General features: G+C 42.3%; 1 protein-coding gene across 12 annotated transcripts in view; it reads right to left on the bottom strand.

The window, feature by feature from the left end:
• Positions 1 to 15,412, bottom strand: part of LTBP1 (latent transforming growth factor beta binding protein 1) — a 376,691-nt gene that overhangs the window by 46,728 nt on the left and 314,551 nt on the right. For 7 of the 12 annotated variants that reach the window (XM_090281121.1, XM_090281124.1, XM_090281123.1 and 4 more), the window contains 2 exons: positions 5,584 to 5,709; positions 2,100 to 2,243 (listed from right to left, as the gene is read on the bottom strand). In XM_090281121.1, coding sequence (XP_090137247.1) covers positions 2,100 to 2,243; positions 5,584 to 5,709 — 270 coding nt within the window. The remainder of the gene's footprint in view (positions 1 to 2,099; positions 2,244 to 5,583; positions 5,710 to 15,412) is intronic. The other 5 variants (XM_090281125.1, XM_090281129.1, XM_090281130.1 and 2 more) reach the window with 1 other exon arrangement.

Genomic DNA, 15,412 nt, shown 5'->3' with positions numbered 1-15,412 from the left:
TTTATTATTTTATATAGTACTTTGCCATTAACAAAGGGCTTTTACATACATGATTATTTTTTTTAAATCATAAAACTCTGCAAGGTATATATCACCTTCCTATTTTATAGGTGAGAAAATCAGAATTCACAGATATTGAATGGTATGCCCAAGCTTCGTCGGCAGCCGTCCGTCTCGAGAGACGATGGTGTAGCTTCTTAAGAGTCTATCTGCACCACCGAGAATGGTTGTGCAGTCCGACTCGGGAGTGACACGGTATCTGTCTCCTCCCGTGTTGAATCGACATCTTGTGATGACGCTGGAGTGTCCTCTCCAGTGAAGCTGAAGCTACAGAGCCTGGGCAGGGTGATATGGAGGGTCTGCTGTTGCCCATGCAGCAGACCCCCCCTCTCTTCGCAGCTGAAGGCTCCAAGGGAAAGACGGAGTCAATACAGCTTGGCTTCAGGTGCGCCGCAGGAGTTGCCGGTGTTGACTACAACGTCAAACCGCCTTAGGGACTCCGGCTCCGGATTTTCTGTCGGGGTTTACTCCCTTAGCCTTTCCCCTGAAGAGGTATGCCGCAAGGCAGCGGAGGTTTTTTTTGGAGTCAGAGTTTTCCTTCTCTGATGTGCCCTGACTGGAAGATCGAACCAGCTACACTTAGCTCGCAGGCCGACGCTCAATCCACTGAGCCAAACCAGCCAGGGTCAATGCCCAAGCTTACACAGCTGGAAATTAGTTGGCCCACCAGAACACCCTGGTCATTCCAATTTAAATTATTTTTTAAAAGTTTGGAAAATAAATGGAAAAACTATCATTTTATGTGCTCTCTTCTTCCCTCCATCTATAGATTGTGATCACTGGAGTATCTTATTTTTTCACTTCACATTGTATCATATGCATTTATCATGACTACCTAATATCCACATAGTTTATTTAATGACTATACAATATTATGACATGTGAATTATTTAAGTCAAAATACTACTATGGTTAAGGCATTACTCTATAATACAAATGATGAATAAGAAAAAGACGGTTACTTATTAACCCATACCATTATTGGCCAGTCAAGTTTTTGATTTCTTTGTTCCTTGGTTTTTGCTATTACAGGTAAGATTAAGGTGAAAAGTCCTTTCTCTACAGCTCAGGTACTGAATGAAGAGCAAGACTTCCCTCCAGATACTGGCTCCTCCCCTTCACAATGTGTGTTACTATCTGTTCCTTTAAATCTGCCATCTTCTCCGTTCTCTAGCTAAAAATTGAGAAGTAGAATGTGTGTGGATAGAAATATATAGTTTTATATTTTTTCCCTATTACTTGCAAAGATTATTTTTCACAGAACATGTGTCCCCTATTGCAGAATAGTGAAAGCCTTCTTAGAAGCTGTGAATAAAATCAGCTGAGATTGAGTAAGAAAGCAAAATGATCTATGTGTCATTTTATCTGGCTCTCAAAGGACCATTTAGTCTTTTGCTTTTCTCAAAACACAACCAAGCTATAGCGACATGGCACAAACTAAAAGGCCGATCTGGAGCTTGATTAATTTATCTGGAAAAGCATCATTTCTCCATTTCGATTTGTGCCGCTGACAACACAGCCTAAATCCAATTTTAAGCGAATGCAAATACAGCCACTCTCTAGGCCAAATTCTGGAAAAACACCTTAAGAATTCCAAGGGGAAGTCTTTGTAGATCCTGAGAGGCCTATATGTTGTTCCTAATTTAGAGAAGTGTCAAGATACATGTGATTCTCCAAGGGCCTAGAAAGAAGGATTATGCAACTTAACGAGATGATGCCATGTGAAACCCTGAGCGATGGCTCTCTGAGCTTTAAACGATTCCCAGTAAATGTTCTCATCACTTTGGATCTTGCACCCTAGCTCACGGCATCTCTGGCTTGGAAAGCACACCGGAGGCCTCCAGCCCAGAGTCCTCACCCACATCCTAACTCCGCTGATAAGGCAGGCTCGGAAAGAGCAAAGAAGCTTCCAGAGACAGCAGGGTGCCAGGACATTCGGTTACTTCTTACCTCACTCCTGGAGCGTTTGCCCCAAGCCTGTGTACGCGCAGACCTCCGCGGGGAGCTCTGCAGCTCCGGTGTGGGGCACCATGACTTACCTGCGGGGCCCCGGGAGCGGCACTGCCCGGTCATGGGGCTGTACTCCTGGTTCTCGTCTGCGCACACACACAGGAAGGAGCCTTCCACGTTTTCACAGAAGGCTTCACCGCACACGCCACTGAGCAGCTCACACTCGTTCACGTCTGGAAGAGGGAGCACAGATCAAGTCAGGTTTGCACCTCACTTCGGACAGCTCTTTGTTTCAGCAGCTGCACCAGGGCTAGTAGTGTTTGCGGAAAGCAGGGTGATCCCCGGGGAGCGGCGCAGCGCTGTCGCTCCTAAGGGTCGCGCTATACGATTTGGTGGGTACGAAAGGACCATGAAAATGCAAAGCCAAATTTCCAAGTTTAAATTCTGGCTTTAAGGAGCACCCCAGAATTGTACTGCAAGCGTCCTGTGCACCCTTTGACTCCTTAGTCTTCCCCTCCCTAACTTTTTCACATAATGAAGTCTTAAATAACCCAGTTTTTAATTCAAGAAAAAATGATCATCGTTGGCACTTCAGAAGCCATACACTTCTTTAAAGATATTTTAAAAAATGGTTTAAAATCCACTTCAATGTCTGAAAATACAGTTCTCTAGCTGCTGAAATGTCCATAATTTAACAACCAGCATTCAGGTTGCGTACAGACCCCTGTAAACACTCACTGGGCCACATCAATCACTCACATGAAACAAATTGGTTCCATAACTTCTCACTGATTTCACTATGCTTTTAAGAGTTCTGTTGGTGCTCCGTAGTGTAATTTCTATCTTGCGAAATGTTTTCCTTCTGTACTTAAATATTCACAATTAAAAGATAGTCAAGGAATCTACTGCTTATGTATTATGCAAGTGCACAGCTGTAAAGAAAGGCTAATTTTATGTCTGACCTTGTCCAGTACGACCTCTCCCCTTTACTCCGAGGAAACTGTACTAATGAGTGCCCTGTTCAGCAACGCACCTGCCTTGACATCTGAAATGCTTATGTGTTTTATGCATTCAACATGTGCAACATCCGCTTTCCTGGGCACACTCTGAGATGGTTTATACAAAGATAAAAATTTGAGCAATTATCCACATCATTCAGAAAAAAAATGCGCTATTTTCACCTGCTACCCTCAGTTAATTGAACAAAAAGTTTATGTAGCTTGACTTATTTGAATGATGAACTCAGTTTTCCATTTCACTTCGTATATAAACAGATAAAAACCCAATGAGCTGGGTTTCATTTGTCAAAAGATATTGTAACACAGAGTAAAGCAAAGAGGTGGTATATTTAATCAACCTAGACAGTCATAATTTAGACCAGAAAAATTGACTTTAGACATCCGCCAGTTCACATTTATCAATTTTGCGTAAATGTCAGATGGAACTTTCTACTTCCTAACTGGTATTATTTACAGAGCTCCTGAAGTCTCTCCCATCAGACTGCATTCGTTCAATCAAAAAATAGTTTCTAGTTTACTTCTATTGGCCAGGCACTGGGGAGAAAAATCATGAGTTGGGTGGCCCCACTCCTGCCTTCATGAAGTTTACAGTCGAGTCAGGGAACTTAATCAGATAATCACACAAGCTGTGATAAGTGCTAAGAACCACAAGCACAGAGCAGTGTGAGAGCAGACAGCGGGCCTTAGTGCAGGGATGGGTTAGGGGAATGAGAGTGGAACTGAGCTTCATCTGAAGGATGACCAGGTGATACTAAGAAGGGGTGGAGATGGGGGGAGGCAGACAGGATCCTCGTAGAGGGAACAGCGTGGATGAAGGGTGGTATCAAGGCTGATTCACCCTTTAAATCCTACAGAACCCCAGTGTGGTGAAGTGCACAGGATAGGCACTCGGTTAACATTTCTGAAGGAATAAATAAACAGACAAAAGGACACCCGCTGAGTTCACTAAAATGATAAAAACTATGCCTTGAAGGGTGCATTTTGTGTGCCAAAATGAAACATCAACATGTGTTCAGTGAGCTCATCCGGCTGGTTAGAAATGGACACTCACCAGGGGCTTAAGAGCTGCACAGAGTCAGTGGTTCAAACATCTGATAGCTCAGTAGGTAACAGTTAAACAATATTTACAGGCCAAGCATTAGGTCCAGCCAGGGGAGAGTTAAGTTCGCAAGCCCATATGGCCTGTTGCCTTGAAGAAGGTGGCCACAAGCAGTACACACATGATTGAGCTCTTCCCTAAAAAAGGGTGTAAGTTCTGCAATAGCATTTGCTCCAGGTTTTCTAGAGGCAGGAGGAGGGGGTCACAGCTCCGTTTGAGAGTGACAGATGAACGGGAACAGCATCTGGGGGGAGATGACATCTGACGGCTGGCTTTCGGAAAGGGGCTGGGGGGCGGGGGGTTGAATCCAGGCTCTGGGAAGGGGAAGTTGGGAGGACATTCCCAACAGAGGGAGTAAACAGCAGCCGAGTAACTGCACAGTCACATGAGCTACCGCAGGTAGTTTTATGTCCCTGGGACATAAAAGGTGAGGAGACAGGGTGAGGCTGAGAAGATAAGTGGGGATCAGATCACATGACCTATTTCATTAAAATATTTCGTGAATGTCTGATGACTTTTATTGCTTGTATTTTAGTGCAAAGGAGACTAAAGCAGTAACTGGAAGAAGCCGTTATGATGTTTGCTTAAAAGTGGTTACTACTCAAGTAATTTTATCATTACACTTCCAAGTATTAGATTTTATTTTCCCAGTTTGATCTGAATGAAAAATGAGTTAATGCTTTAACTGCAAATATCCAAACTAAAAAGTTACTGGCTCCTCCTCAAGCAAGTGCCATTTGCCCTGGAACAAACGGTTATTTTTCTTAATTAAGAAGAAGAAAGAAAAAGCCTTGCTATATGTGACGTTTTGAATTGAATAACCTTTCTTCTCCTTCTGAATTAATTGCTCTAAGTTGCAAATGCGTGTCATCATGAATTCGATTTAAAGAAATCACAACTGCACAGAAAATGAAATGCAACATCTCTTCTTCTACAGGAGCACGTGCTGCAGGAAGTTCTAGGACATCTGATGATATTCAAGATTTCTTCGCTCCGTCAGTCCCAGAAGAGTGAAGAAATATGGCTGCACGACCCAGAGCATCGTTTTACGGGTGTCATTCCTGGAAACTGAAAGTCTTGCCAACACCCATCTTTAAAGGCACTGCCCAAGGAGGCGCAGTGTGAAGACAGACAAGCTATACCACACGCCAGACTCCATTTCCTGTGCAGAAGGGACTGGAGAATTCTGCATACTCAGCTAAGAGTTTAAACAGGTGTTCTTAATACATGTCTGCATTCCAAGTTATATACTTCTATATTTCTTTTGTCCCTACCAGTTCAGAAGCCATAGGGCATTTTTGCACAGCCCTGAACAGTGTGATAAAATCAGATCAGGATGAAATTCTGTCCAAATTACCTTGCTTAGACTCTCGCCTGTTGTTGATAACTTTGATTTCTTTTCCAAGTGGAGGGAGCTATGAAATGTGTTGGGGAAAAAAAAATCTAAAAACTCACCCACACACCCTTGCCCATCCTGTGGGGCCTGAAAGCCCTGATAACACAGGCAGCGGAAGGAGCCAGCCGTATTGTCACAAAACCCGTGACGGTCACAAATAGTGTTGTTTACACACTCATCAATATCTGCAAAAAAGACACAAAACACAGACTGACAAACACCAGGTATTAATGGATAGACAGGCGCTGAACACACCCCTATTAGTATGAGATGACCATGTTTACACAGGATGAACTTTAAAAACATTTTACACAGAAATAAAATGTTTTGATGAAAATGTCTTAATAGACGCAACACTGGGTTCTATGAGAAAACATTTCCTTTTTCTCAGGAAATGTTTTCAAACAGAAACAACTATTGTAATTACCATGGTTAGTATTTTCTCAATGTTTTTGAGAATGCTGTATCTCCTACAGAGGTAATGTGTGAAGGTATTGTCTCACATATTATAATTGTGGTAAATACTAATAGTTCTATTTGAAGAAACGCTTGCATGGGCAGTGGTTACTCAACTCCATAGATGACCTTGATCAAGTCTAACCAAAACTCACATAAAGGGGAGGGAGAGAGGAGAAGGAGGGAGGGAGGAGGACCAGAGGGAGGGAAAGGGGAGAAAGGAGAGGCGGGAGAGGGAGAAAGTGAGGGGAAGAGGGAGTGGGAAGGGATTGGGAAGGAAGGGAGGAAGAAGAGGGGAGGGAGAAAAGAGGAGGAGGAGGGACGGAGAAAGTGGGGAGGAAGGGGGAGGAAGAGAGGGGGAAGGGAGTGGGAAGGGATAGAGAATCTGATGAGTTCTGTGGTGCAGCCAGCCAGTCCCAGTTACTCATGAGGAATGATTTCCTGTCACCAAGTTATAGCCACTCAAGGTCCTTAATGTCGATGCTGCTCCAACTGAGTAGTCAGCGGCCAAACCGGGAAATTCATTTTGTTCTCTATACGCCTGATGATAAGACAGGGGTCCTGGGCCTTTTCCCCACCATTAATAAAAACGTTCTCAGAAAAGTGATATCTCATTTATCGAGTTACAGAAGGACTGTCAGACAGGGCTCTTCTTTCTCCTTAGTTATTTATTTTCCCTGCTGGCCTCTCAGCCCCTTCACCTGTCTCCTGTTGACGGCACACTTTCATTGGCTAGGCCGCGTCCAGTCCACTTCTGGACATCAGTCCCAAAATATGGCTTTTGGGGGAAAAATACTAAGAAAATGCCATGACTGTATCTAAACACACCTGAAGAAGACACTGCTTTTTACGTTCAAATAATGAAACAAGAATACAAATGATAAAGAAAATGACAAGTTAAATTGCACTTGACAGAATTCAGTTTTAGAGAGCTCATGTTAATGAAATTGAGCTTTTCTAGTTTCAAGATTTTTAAAGCAGAGTACAAGAAATTTTCTAAAAGAAGATACATGCAATGCTTTTCGGCAGCTGCCTCATTTCCCTTCCTCCTGCTCCAACGTTGACACTATCAAGTTCAGAGACTGTCTCACTCTTTGAACTGCAAAATATGAGCGCCGACATCAGAGTTCTCTTAATCTTCTCAACCCAAAGAAGGCTTCCAAGGCCAGGCCTTTTCTCCCAGCCCCACCAGTCTCTTCTCCTTCAAGCCTGCCCTGCTCAACATTCTCCAGCATCTTCAACTATTTCTCCCTCCTCTCCACCCGACCCCCAGGCTCCTTCCTCACTGCCTTCAAAAATGTTAAAGAAGCTCTTGGAAAAGCTGTTCCTTGACTGTGAAGTCAGCTACCTTGTTTTTCTGTTCTTTCTATCACTGCAAAACGTCTAAAAAAAAAAAAACTGTCTACACTCATTGCCTTTATTTCCTAGTAGAACTTACTACTAAAAAGAAATAATAGCAGCAATACTATAACAATAGGAATACCAGTGCATTTCTAGAATTATTGTGGTAGTTACACAAAGTAACACGCAAAAATGTTATTTTAAGAACACTGCCTGGCACGTAACATAGGATGCATCCAATACATGTAAACTATTATTATTATTGTTGTTGTTGTTATTGTTGTTACTATTACTATTCCTCCTACTCCTTAGTGACTGCCTTCCTACTCAAAAGCCCTCTGAGAAGAACCACCAGTGACTGACCCATCATTAAATCCCCAGCTCATTTGCCAATCAGTCACCATTACCCTTGACCTCTAAGTCTGGTCAACATCCCCTCTTTAAACTCTCTCTTTTCATAACCAGAGACAGACCATTATTCTCATTCTACCTGTAACTACCTTTCACAGCCTGAATGAAGGGGTGCGGCACTGGCCTGGGCTCAGGGGCTCTCTGGGATTGGCTCTATCCTCGGTGCTTCCCTCTCCCCCCTTTTCTGCACTCTCCCAACTGCAATTACCATGGTCCTCAGAATGAATCCCAAATCTTCCCTCCACACAGGATCCTTCATATTCTGCGTCATATATCCATTTGAAATTCAGAAAGGTGTATGACTTTGGGCATGTTACCATGTAAATAGTAGAGGAAATATTTTGAAATTAGATATGCATGATGCTGAAGCATCTTTTCTGTTTCTTTTTGTCTCCTGTACTGCATAGCCTCTGACTTCCTGAAGATAGTTCGTTATTCAAAATGGCAGGGGTTAGGGTTGTGTATAGGTTTTACTTGACACAGTGGGTGGGACTATTACTGCTTTGAGGTTTGTGTCAAGTTAGAAAGAGGGTCACTGACAGAGCCCCCAACTACTGTTGTTTTTCAAAGGTTAAGGGATCCCCTGGCTGGTTTGGCTCAGTGGATTGAGCGTCGGCCTGCGAGCTAAGTGTCGCTGGTTCGATCTTCCAGTCAGGGGACATCAGAGAAGGAAAACTCTGACTCCAAAAAACCTCTGCTGCCTTGCGGCATACCTCTTCAGGGGAAAGGCTAAGGGAGTAAACCCCGACAGAAAATCCGGAGCCGGAGTCCCCAAGGCGGTTTGACGTTGTAGTCAACACCGGCAACTCCTGTGGCGCACCTGAAGCCAAGCTGTATTGACTCCGTCTTTCCCTTGGACCCTTCAGCTGCGAAGAGAGGGGGGGTCTGCTGCATGGGCAACAGCAGACCCTCCATATCACCCTGCCCAGGTTCTGTAGCTTCAGCTTCACAGGAGAGGACACTCCAGCGTCATCGCAAGATGTCGATTCAACACGGGAGGAGACAGATACCGTGTCACTCCCGAGTCGGACTGCACAGCCATTCTCGGCGGTGCAGATAGACTCTTAAGAAGCTACACCATTGTCTCTCGAGACGGACGGCTGCCGACGATATCCATTTGATCTGATGTGACGTCAAAACTATCAATTCTAAAACCTACTAAACTCTATTGTCTTCCTACTAAGCTGCACTTCCTGAACTTAGTGAGAAATCTCTCTGCTCTTATCCTTCCTCTTTTTTCTTGTGCCTCTACAGCTTGCCTCCCCAAGTTCAATGGAAAACTCAATGAAATTATTTCATATCTAAAAAAAATGAATCTCCCTTGCAGCACTGAACACAAAGAAGACACTCCAGAAATTTGTTCTGATGGATTTTCAATGTCAGTGTACAGCTGGGATTATAACTTATTTACTGATCACAACCATAAGAGGAGTAACCACACCATGTCATCAAACCACTTAACACAGACCACTGCTAATTTTAGTCTTCCCGAAATGGGCATTCATCACGATATCATAGTATTTATTGGACCATAGGATCTAAGGGCTGGAAACAAACTCAGAAATGCTTCCATTACCACTTTTATACTGATTTCCTTGTCTTTCTCAAGGGTCAACCTCTGTCCTTTAGAACCATTTAAAGACTACCTATTGGACATGTTCATAATAAATTGCACTTATTATCACTCCTCACCTCACATCTCCTCCATCTCTCCTATCATTCCTTCATCAGAGAATCCAACCAGCCTCCCAAGCCAGAAAGCGGAGCCATCCTTCTCTTGCTGCTCCTCCCCTGCCCCTCCCGTTATATACTCACGCCCCTAACTGGTTTCCTTACTTCCAGCCACGCCTCCCTCTGTGATCCTTTCTCCAGCCCTGCCCATGACATTCCCTTGCTCAGAATGTTCAGCATCTCTTCTGGGCTGGAGGACACCACGCACTCCTGAGCAGGGCACGGACTGCCCTTCGACACCTGGCTCCTGGCTGCAGTGCTGGCCGCTGGGCTCAGGCACCCCCCCCCCCCCCCCCCGCCAATAAACGCTCAACGCTCATCCCCACCAATATACCAGAGTTCTTTGAAAACCCCACGGTCTTTCATTTCTCCTTGACTTGGTGCCCACTCCTTTCTCCACTACAAATTCTGCCCCCACGTGCTTTGCTCAGAAACTCCTGGTTTTTCAGGAGTCGACCCAGGGGACACTTCCTAGGTGGCAGCTTCTGTAGCCACTCCAGGGCCCCTTCTCCCTGCTTCCAGAGCGTTTTGTGCCATTACCGTGCTTATCAGGGCTACTTTGTGTGTGTGTGTTGGGGGGACCCTTCCACTGAGCCTCCCCAGCACCTTCTTTTCCTCCTGAAACGGGATGGTGACTAGCAAAGAAGAAGCAGTGGGAGAAATCTGGTGGCTTTCCAGATGAAATCCTTGAAATAAAATCTCTTGCTTTCCTTTTCAGTAATTCTATGCCATTACAGCAGACGATGCTTTCTTGTTAATGGTCGCCAGCTCAGGGACTAAATAACTGACCTTAAGGTGAACAAGTCCCGAGTTGGTTATTAATTACTGGGCGTCTTGCAGTCTCAGACTTACTGTAAGAGTAATTAACAGGAAAAGTTTAGATGAGCAATACTTTGGATTTGAATGAACAGGAAAAAATAACGTGAAATGCCTGCTGGAGACTAGCTGTTCAACAACCAGTATTTTATAAAAATGATAGACTGTAGCTGTCAGCAGTTTCATGTTTTCAACAATGAGGTGAGGTAATAGCTTTAATAAGAAGACATTTGTTTTACATCTCTGACTAATGATCTGTATTTTTTAAAAAAACATTATTTCATTAGATTTTTCTTTGATGTGAGTTCTGAGATATGTCTCCACTGTTAGTTCTGCCTATAAAGAGACTGAGAAGAACTGCTACAATTAATATTAACTCTATAAAAATAAAGCAGCGTATTAAGATTTATGATTATATAATAATAAAAGCCCTATCTGGATGCAAGCTTCATAAATGAACAAGTGAGAGCCATCCTATTTTTGCTGAGTTGGATTTTGAATATGAAACTAAATTTGGAATGCTGCAAATATGACAGGTTTTCTTCTCACTCCATGAAGAATAAGTCCATCGCACGACAAAGGCAATGCTGCTGAGGCACGGGTAAGAACCTGCCCGGTGTTATCACCATCATGCTGCCCAAGCGAGTGATGAAGGAGAGATGACCCAGATCTCTCTCAGCTGGCAACCCAAAGGAATTAGGTATATCACTGCAAGAATTGGTGATTTTTCATGCAATTTTTTGCTATTAAGTATTTTACTAAACAAAGCATATATAAATATTAGTGTTTCAATGGGAATGAATTCAATAAAGAACTGCACAGACCAATGATAGTGGATCATTAATGTGAACTCGCCAATGACAATATTACCTAAGTGTCAGAAAGAGAAATAAAGCAGAGTCCTAGGCATCTGCAACTACCAGCAGCTCCTTTTTAAAGACACAATGTATGGACAACAGCGTGGTGATTGCCGGGGGGAAGGCGGGGGGCACTAAATGGTAACTGGAAAAAAATACAATAAAGATAAAATTTAAAAAACAAGTAATGCTGTCAATTTTCCTCTTCCATATGCTTTTTATTTAGTACCTTTTCTCAAAACATGAAAAGCTTTTTAAACCTTACTAATTGTCATGAGGGATTCTCTCCAGAAAGCAGACCTCTAACTACACACCCTCAGTTCTCAAAGATTTAAGGCCAGATACTTGCCATCACCCTGTTCCTTCAGCAACGTGAACTACGAAAATAGGTTAACGTAGGAAAAGGAGGTATTCTTTTCTAAAAGGGACTGAGGTCAGGTAAACCGTAGTTACAACTGTGACCTCAACAATGAAATCCATAACAAAACCTCAATAATTCCATTAGATTTTCTGTATTATATACACAAAAGTATGTGCATGGGGAGAAAGGCATATTTGTGTCCTTTTTTTTTCCCACTTAAATGATTTGGTTTTCCTTCTCTCAGATATACTCTTGTTTTGTTTTAAGAAAAAAGTGCTTCCTTCTTGTACTTTCTTAACACGTCCTATCTTTGCTGATTTTCTGAGCAAGACCTATCCACCTGTTGGAGGAAGCAGCTTCTTGACCAGCCTCTGTCTGTTTCCAGGGAGCTGGAGAGACCAGGATGATGGAACACAGCCCCGCTGTTAGTAACTGATCACTCACAGAAAAGTCTCCACAGTTCCTGCGCGGTTCGGAAGAAAAAGCCTTCCTGTCATCAAAACATTTTTAGATGAATGATATGCTTCATCTCAACTAGAAGGGACTTTGAAGATTATTTGCTTTGAAACCCTTCATTTGAAGAACCAGAAAACTGAGGCCTAGAGCGGGGAAGTAAATTGTCCCAAGGTTATGCAACCCGTTGTGGTGGGGCTGGCAAAGGAACAGAGCCTGGTGAAGGAACCATCCCTGGAATCTGAGTTTGTGGCTCCATTCATCACATCCTTTTGCCTCCCACCATGGTGATGGCTATAAAAGGTCAGTTCGAAGGGTGAAGGGAACCAACCAAATTGTGAGCCCAACGAGCATACAGAGCTGGAAGTCAGAGAGCATGCTCCTCCACTTACGCTATTTGACTTGCAGTTTAAATCAAGTACCCTAATCCTGTCATTTAAACAAGGCCTTGTCACCAATCCTCACCATACTTGAAATCTAAATAACTGAGGTACTGTAGTCCTAAAGACGATGTTTTTCTAGGAGACCCCTGAAAGAAAGGCCCACCAGGCGGCAAGGCTGTAGAAGCCACAGGAAGCCCCATGACCGTGTTGTGTCTAGCATTGGCATTCTCTGGATCTCTTTATAAAAAGAGAATGATCCATTATTTTAGCCCAGACCAATTGGAATTGGTTAAATATTCGGTGCCAGGACCGTAGGAAAATAAAGCCCTAGGAAAAGGGGCTTATACTGGAAGGGAGGCAGGGTTCCCGCCGCAGGAAAAACTCAGCCCTCACACTCCCTACTGAAAGGAGCGGAAGCAGACCAGGAGACAGCACCTCCCAGCCAAGCAGTGGGACTGAACAATGTTAAACCAGCTGAATCGCTGCCCAAAGGAATTTTTAAATGGCATGGCTGCTGGCCCAAAAGAGATTAAGGTCTCTCTCCCAGCAGAGGAGGCGAGCCAGGATTAAACGGAAGATGAGCGCAGGGCCTAAAGAAAAAAAAATAATACAATTTAGCCAATAGGAAATTAAGAACTGGATTTGGAGAGGGTCCAGACAATACAATAGGATATGGAAAGAGCCTTTAAAAAAGTTCACTGAGGTCTGGCAACACTGAAAGGCTGAAGAATATGGGCCTTATGTGCTACGGAAAATAACTTCATTCTGGGAAATGCAGACAATGTCCTTGTGCAGAATTTGACTGCCAGGCTCTTGCCTGACAGAGAAGGTGGGAAAACCTGAGGACTTCAGTGGTCACAGGTATGTCGGGAGAGCTAGCAACCTAAGATAAGCAACAAGAAATGACAAAAGTAAGAAAGTTATTTCAAGTCCAACTTCCTAGCACACAAATTCTAGGAAATAAGGCTGGCCAATGAAAGGTCCTTTTTAAAAAAAAATCCAGCCTTGAAATTCACTACTTTTCAAAAGATTTACTTATTATTCTGGAACAACCACCCAGAGGAGCCTCCCATTTGGTTTCTGGAAACAGCTAGAAGTTCTAGAGAAACTAAACCAAAACTTTGCTGATTTAATTAACATCACGTGGACAATGGATAGCTACTATTCATAAAACCCTAATGAAAACCACCCTAAAATCATAAACATCATCCTAGTCATCTTACCCCAAAACATGAGACATCCTTGATTACGGCCCCACACCCAAACATCATGCTCTCCTGATTTCATCTCTTGGTACAGCCTCCAATCTCCCCTCTCCTCTCCATGCTCATTCAGGGCCTCACCATCTCTCCCCCAAATTCCTACAATGGCCTTTCATCTGGGTAATGTGCTTCCAGCCACTCATCGCCAGTCCAAATCCATCTTCCATAATGAGAGAATGATTCACCATTTGAAATAGTCCAACCAAATAATTTCCCCCTTAAACCTCTGCAGTTTTTCTCCATGGATAATGGTGTAAAACCCTTGTTTTTCTAGCAGGCTCCTCTGCCCCTGGGTTCCCTCTTAATTCTTTGGCCACTTCTACACAATCTTTCTCTTTTACTTGACCCTTAGATTTTGAAGTTTCATGGTTCTAGGCCCTCTTTTCTCATTATATGATGTCTCTCAGTGGCTTCATTCATTCTGATAGCTCCAAATGTCACCTATAACTGACCAGCTGACCACTCCTAGTTGTATCTCCAGCCTAGCCTTCCACCCAAGCACTAGATCTAGCTTGATCAGGTTTTCTACCTGATGCACTAGCATGAATATTTCATAGACAACTGTACTCAAATACACCCAAATCATACTCTTACCTTTAAAAAAATTTGCTTTGCTTGAAAGGATAAAATTTATATGAGAAAATGCTTTTAATGATTATTATTAATAGTATACATATATTTTAAGTTAGGAAAACATAGCAATTCTCAACATTTGCAACTTCAATTGAAAATAAACAAAAAACCAAAATCCCAAGACAAAAAAACTTGTACTTTTAATGTAGTCAAGGTGTTGGGGTTTTCTGGTGGATACAAAGCTATATTTGTATAGTTTTAAAAACTCTGAACACACTGCCCAAAAGTACAATCTTTTGAACATTAAATTCAGAGATTCTGTTGAATAAAAAATAAAAACACTTTGGATGTAATCCCTTCCTCAGTACAAATGGTACATTTCCAGTTATAAATGTTTTTTTCTGAAGATTGACCTTTCTACTGTATACATATAAGTACTGCATACAATTTCATCTTTAATTATGTGATCTTGGGCCAATGTGTTTCAGATCCCAAACTTATTTTAACTTTTGGTCCATTTTATTTCCCTTTCATACATTCTTTAGCTAAAATCACATGGAAACATTCTTTCAAAAATACATATATAAAAGCAGGGGCATATTACACAATAAAAAAATTCTCCATAAGAAGCCCCCAACCCCCAAAAAAGAGAAGGAAAGGAAAAAAATGAAGAGATGAAACAAATGGAAAACAAAGAGTAAGGTACAACTGGAACAAAATACCAGTAATTATGTTAAATATATGTGAAGTAAATTCTCTAATTAAAAGACAAAGATAGTTCATCTGGACTAGAAAATAATTAGTATTATCCTGCTCACAAAAAATAAAATAAAATAAAAGGGTCTTTCAATATGAGAACATAGAAAGGCAGGAAAGGATAAACCATGCAAAATCTAACTGAAAGAAACCTATGCAGATGCACTAATAAGAAACAAGGTAGGTTTAAAGGCAAGAGCTTTGGTATCACCATTTCTATTCAACATTGTAGTGGAGGTCTAAGAGAGTGTAGTAAGATAAAGGTATAACTATTGGAAAAAAAACTTGTACTACATCATTTATAGACAACATAATTTTATATGTACAAATTCCAAAAGAATCTGCAGATAAACTAATAGAAATAACAAGCGAATTTAGTGAGGTCATGGATAAACGGTTAATGTACAAAAAAGCAAACTGCAGCTCTCTACACTAGTCACAGTAATTGTAAGGGTAAAAAAAAATTAAATACCATTCACAACAATATA

The sequence above is a fragment of the Furipterus horrens genome, unplaced genomic scaffold (assembly GCF_987537825.1).
Source record: "Furipterus horrens unplaced genomic scaffold, mFurHor1.1.pri manual_scaffold_6, whole genome shotgun sequence".
Taxonomy (NCBI): Eukaryota; Metazoa; Chordata; class Mammalia; order Chiroptera; family Furipteridae; genus Furipterus; species Furipterus horrens.
The sequence above is the reverse complement of the archived record's forward strand: the minus strand, read 5'-3'. Positions and strand labels throughout refer to the sequence as shown.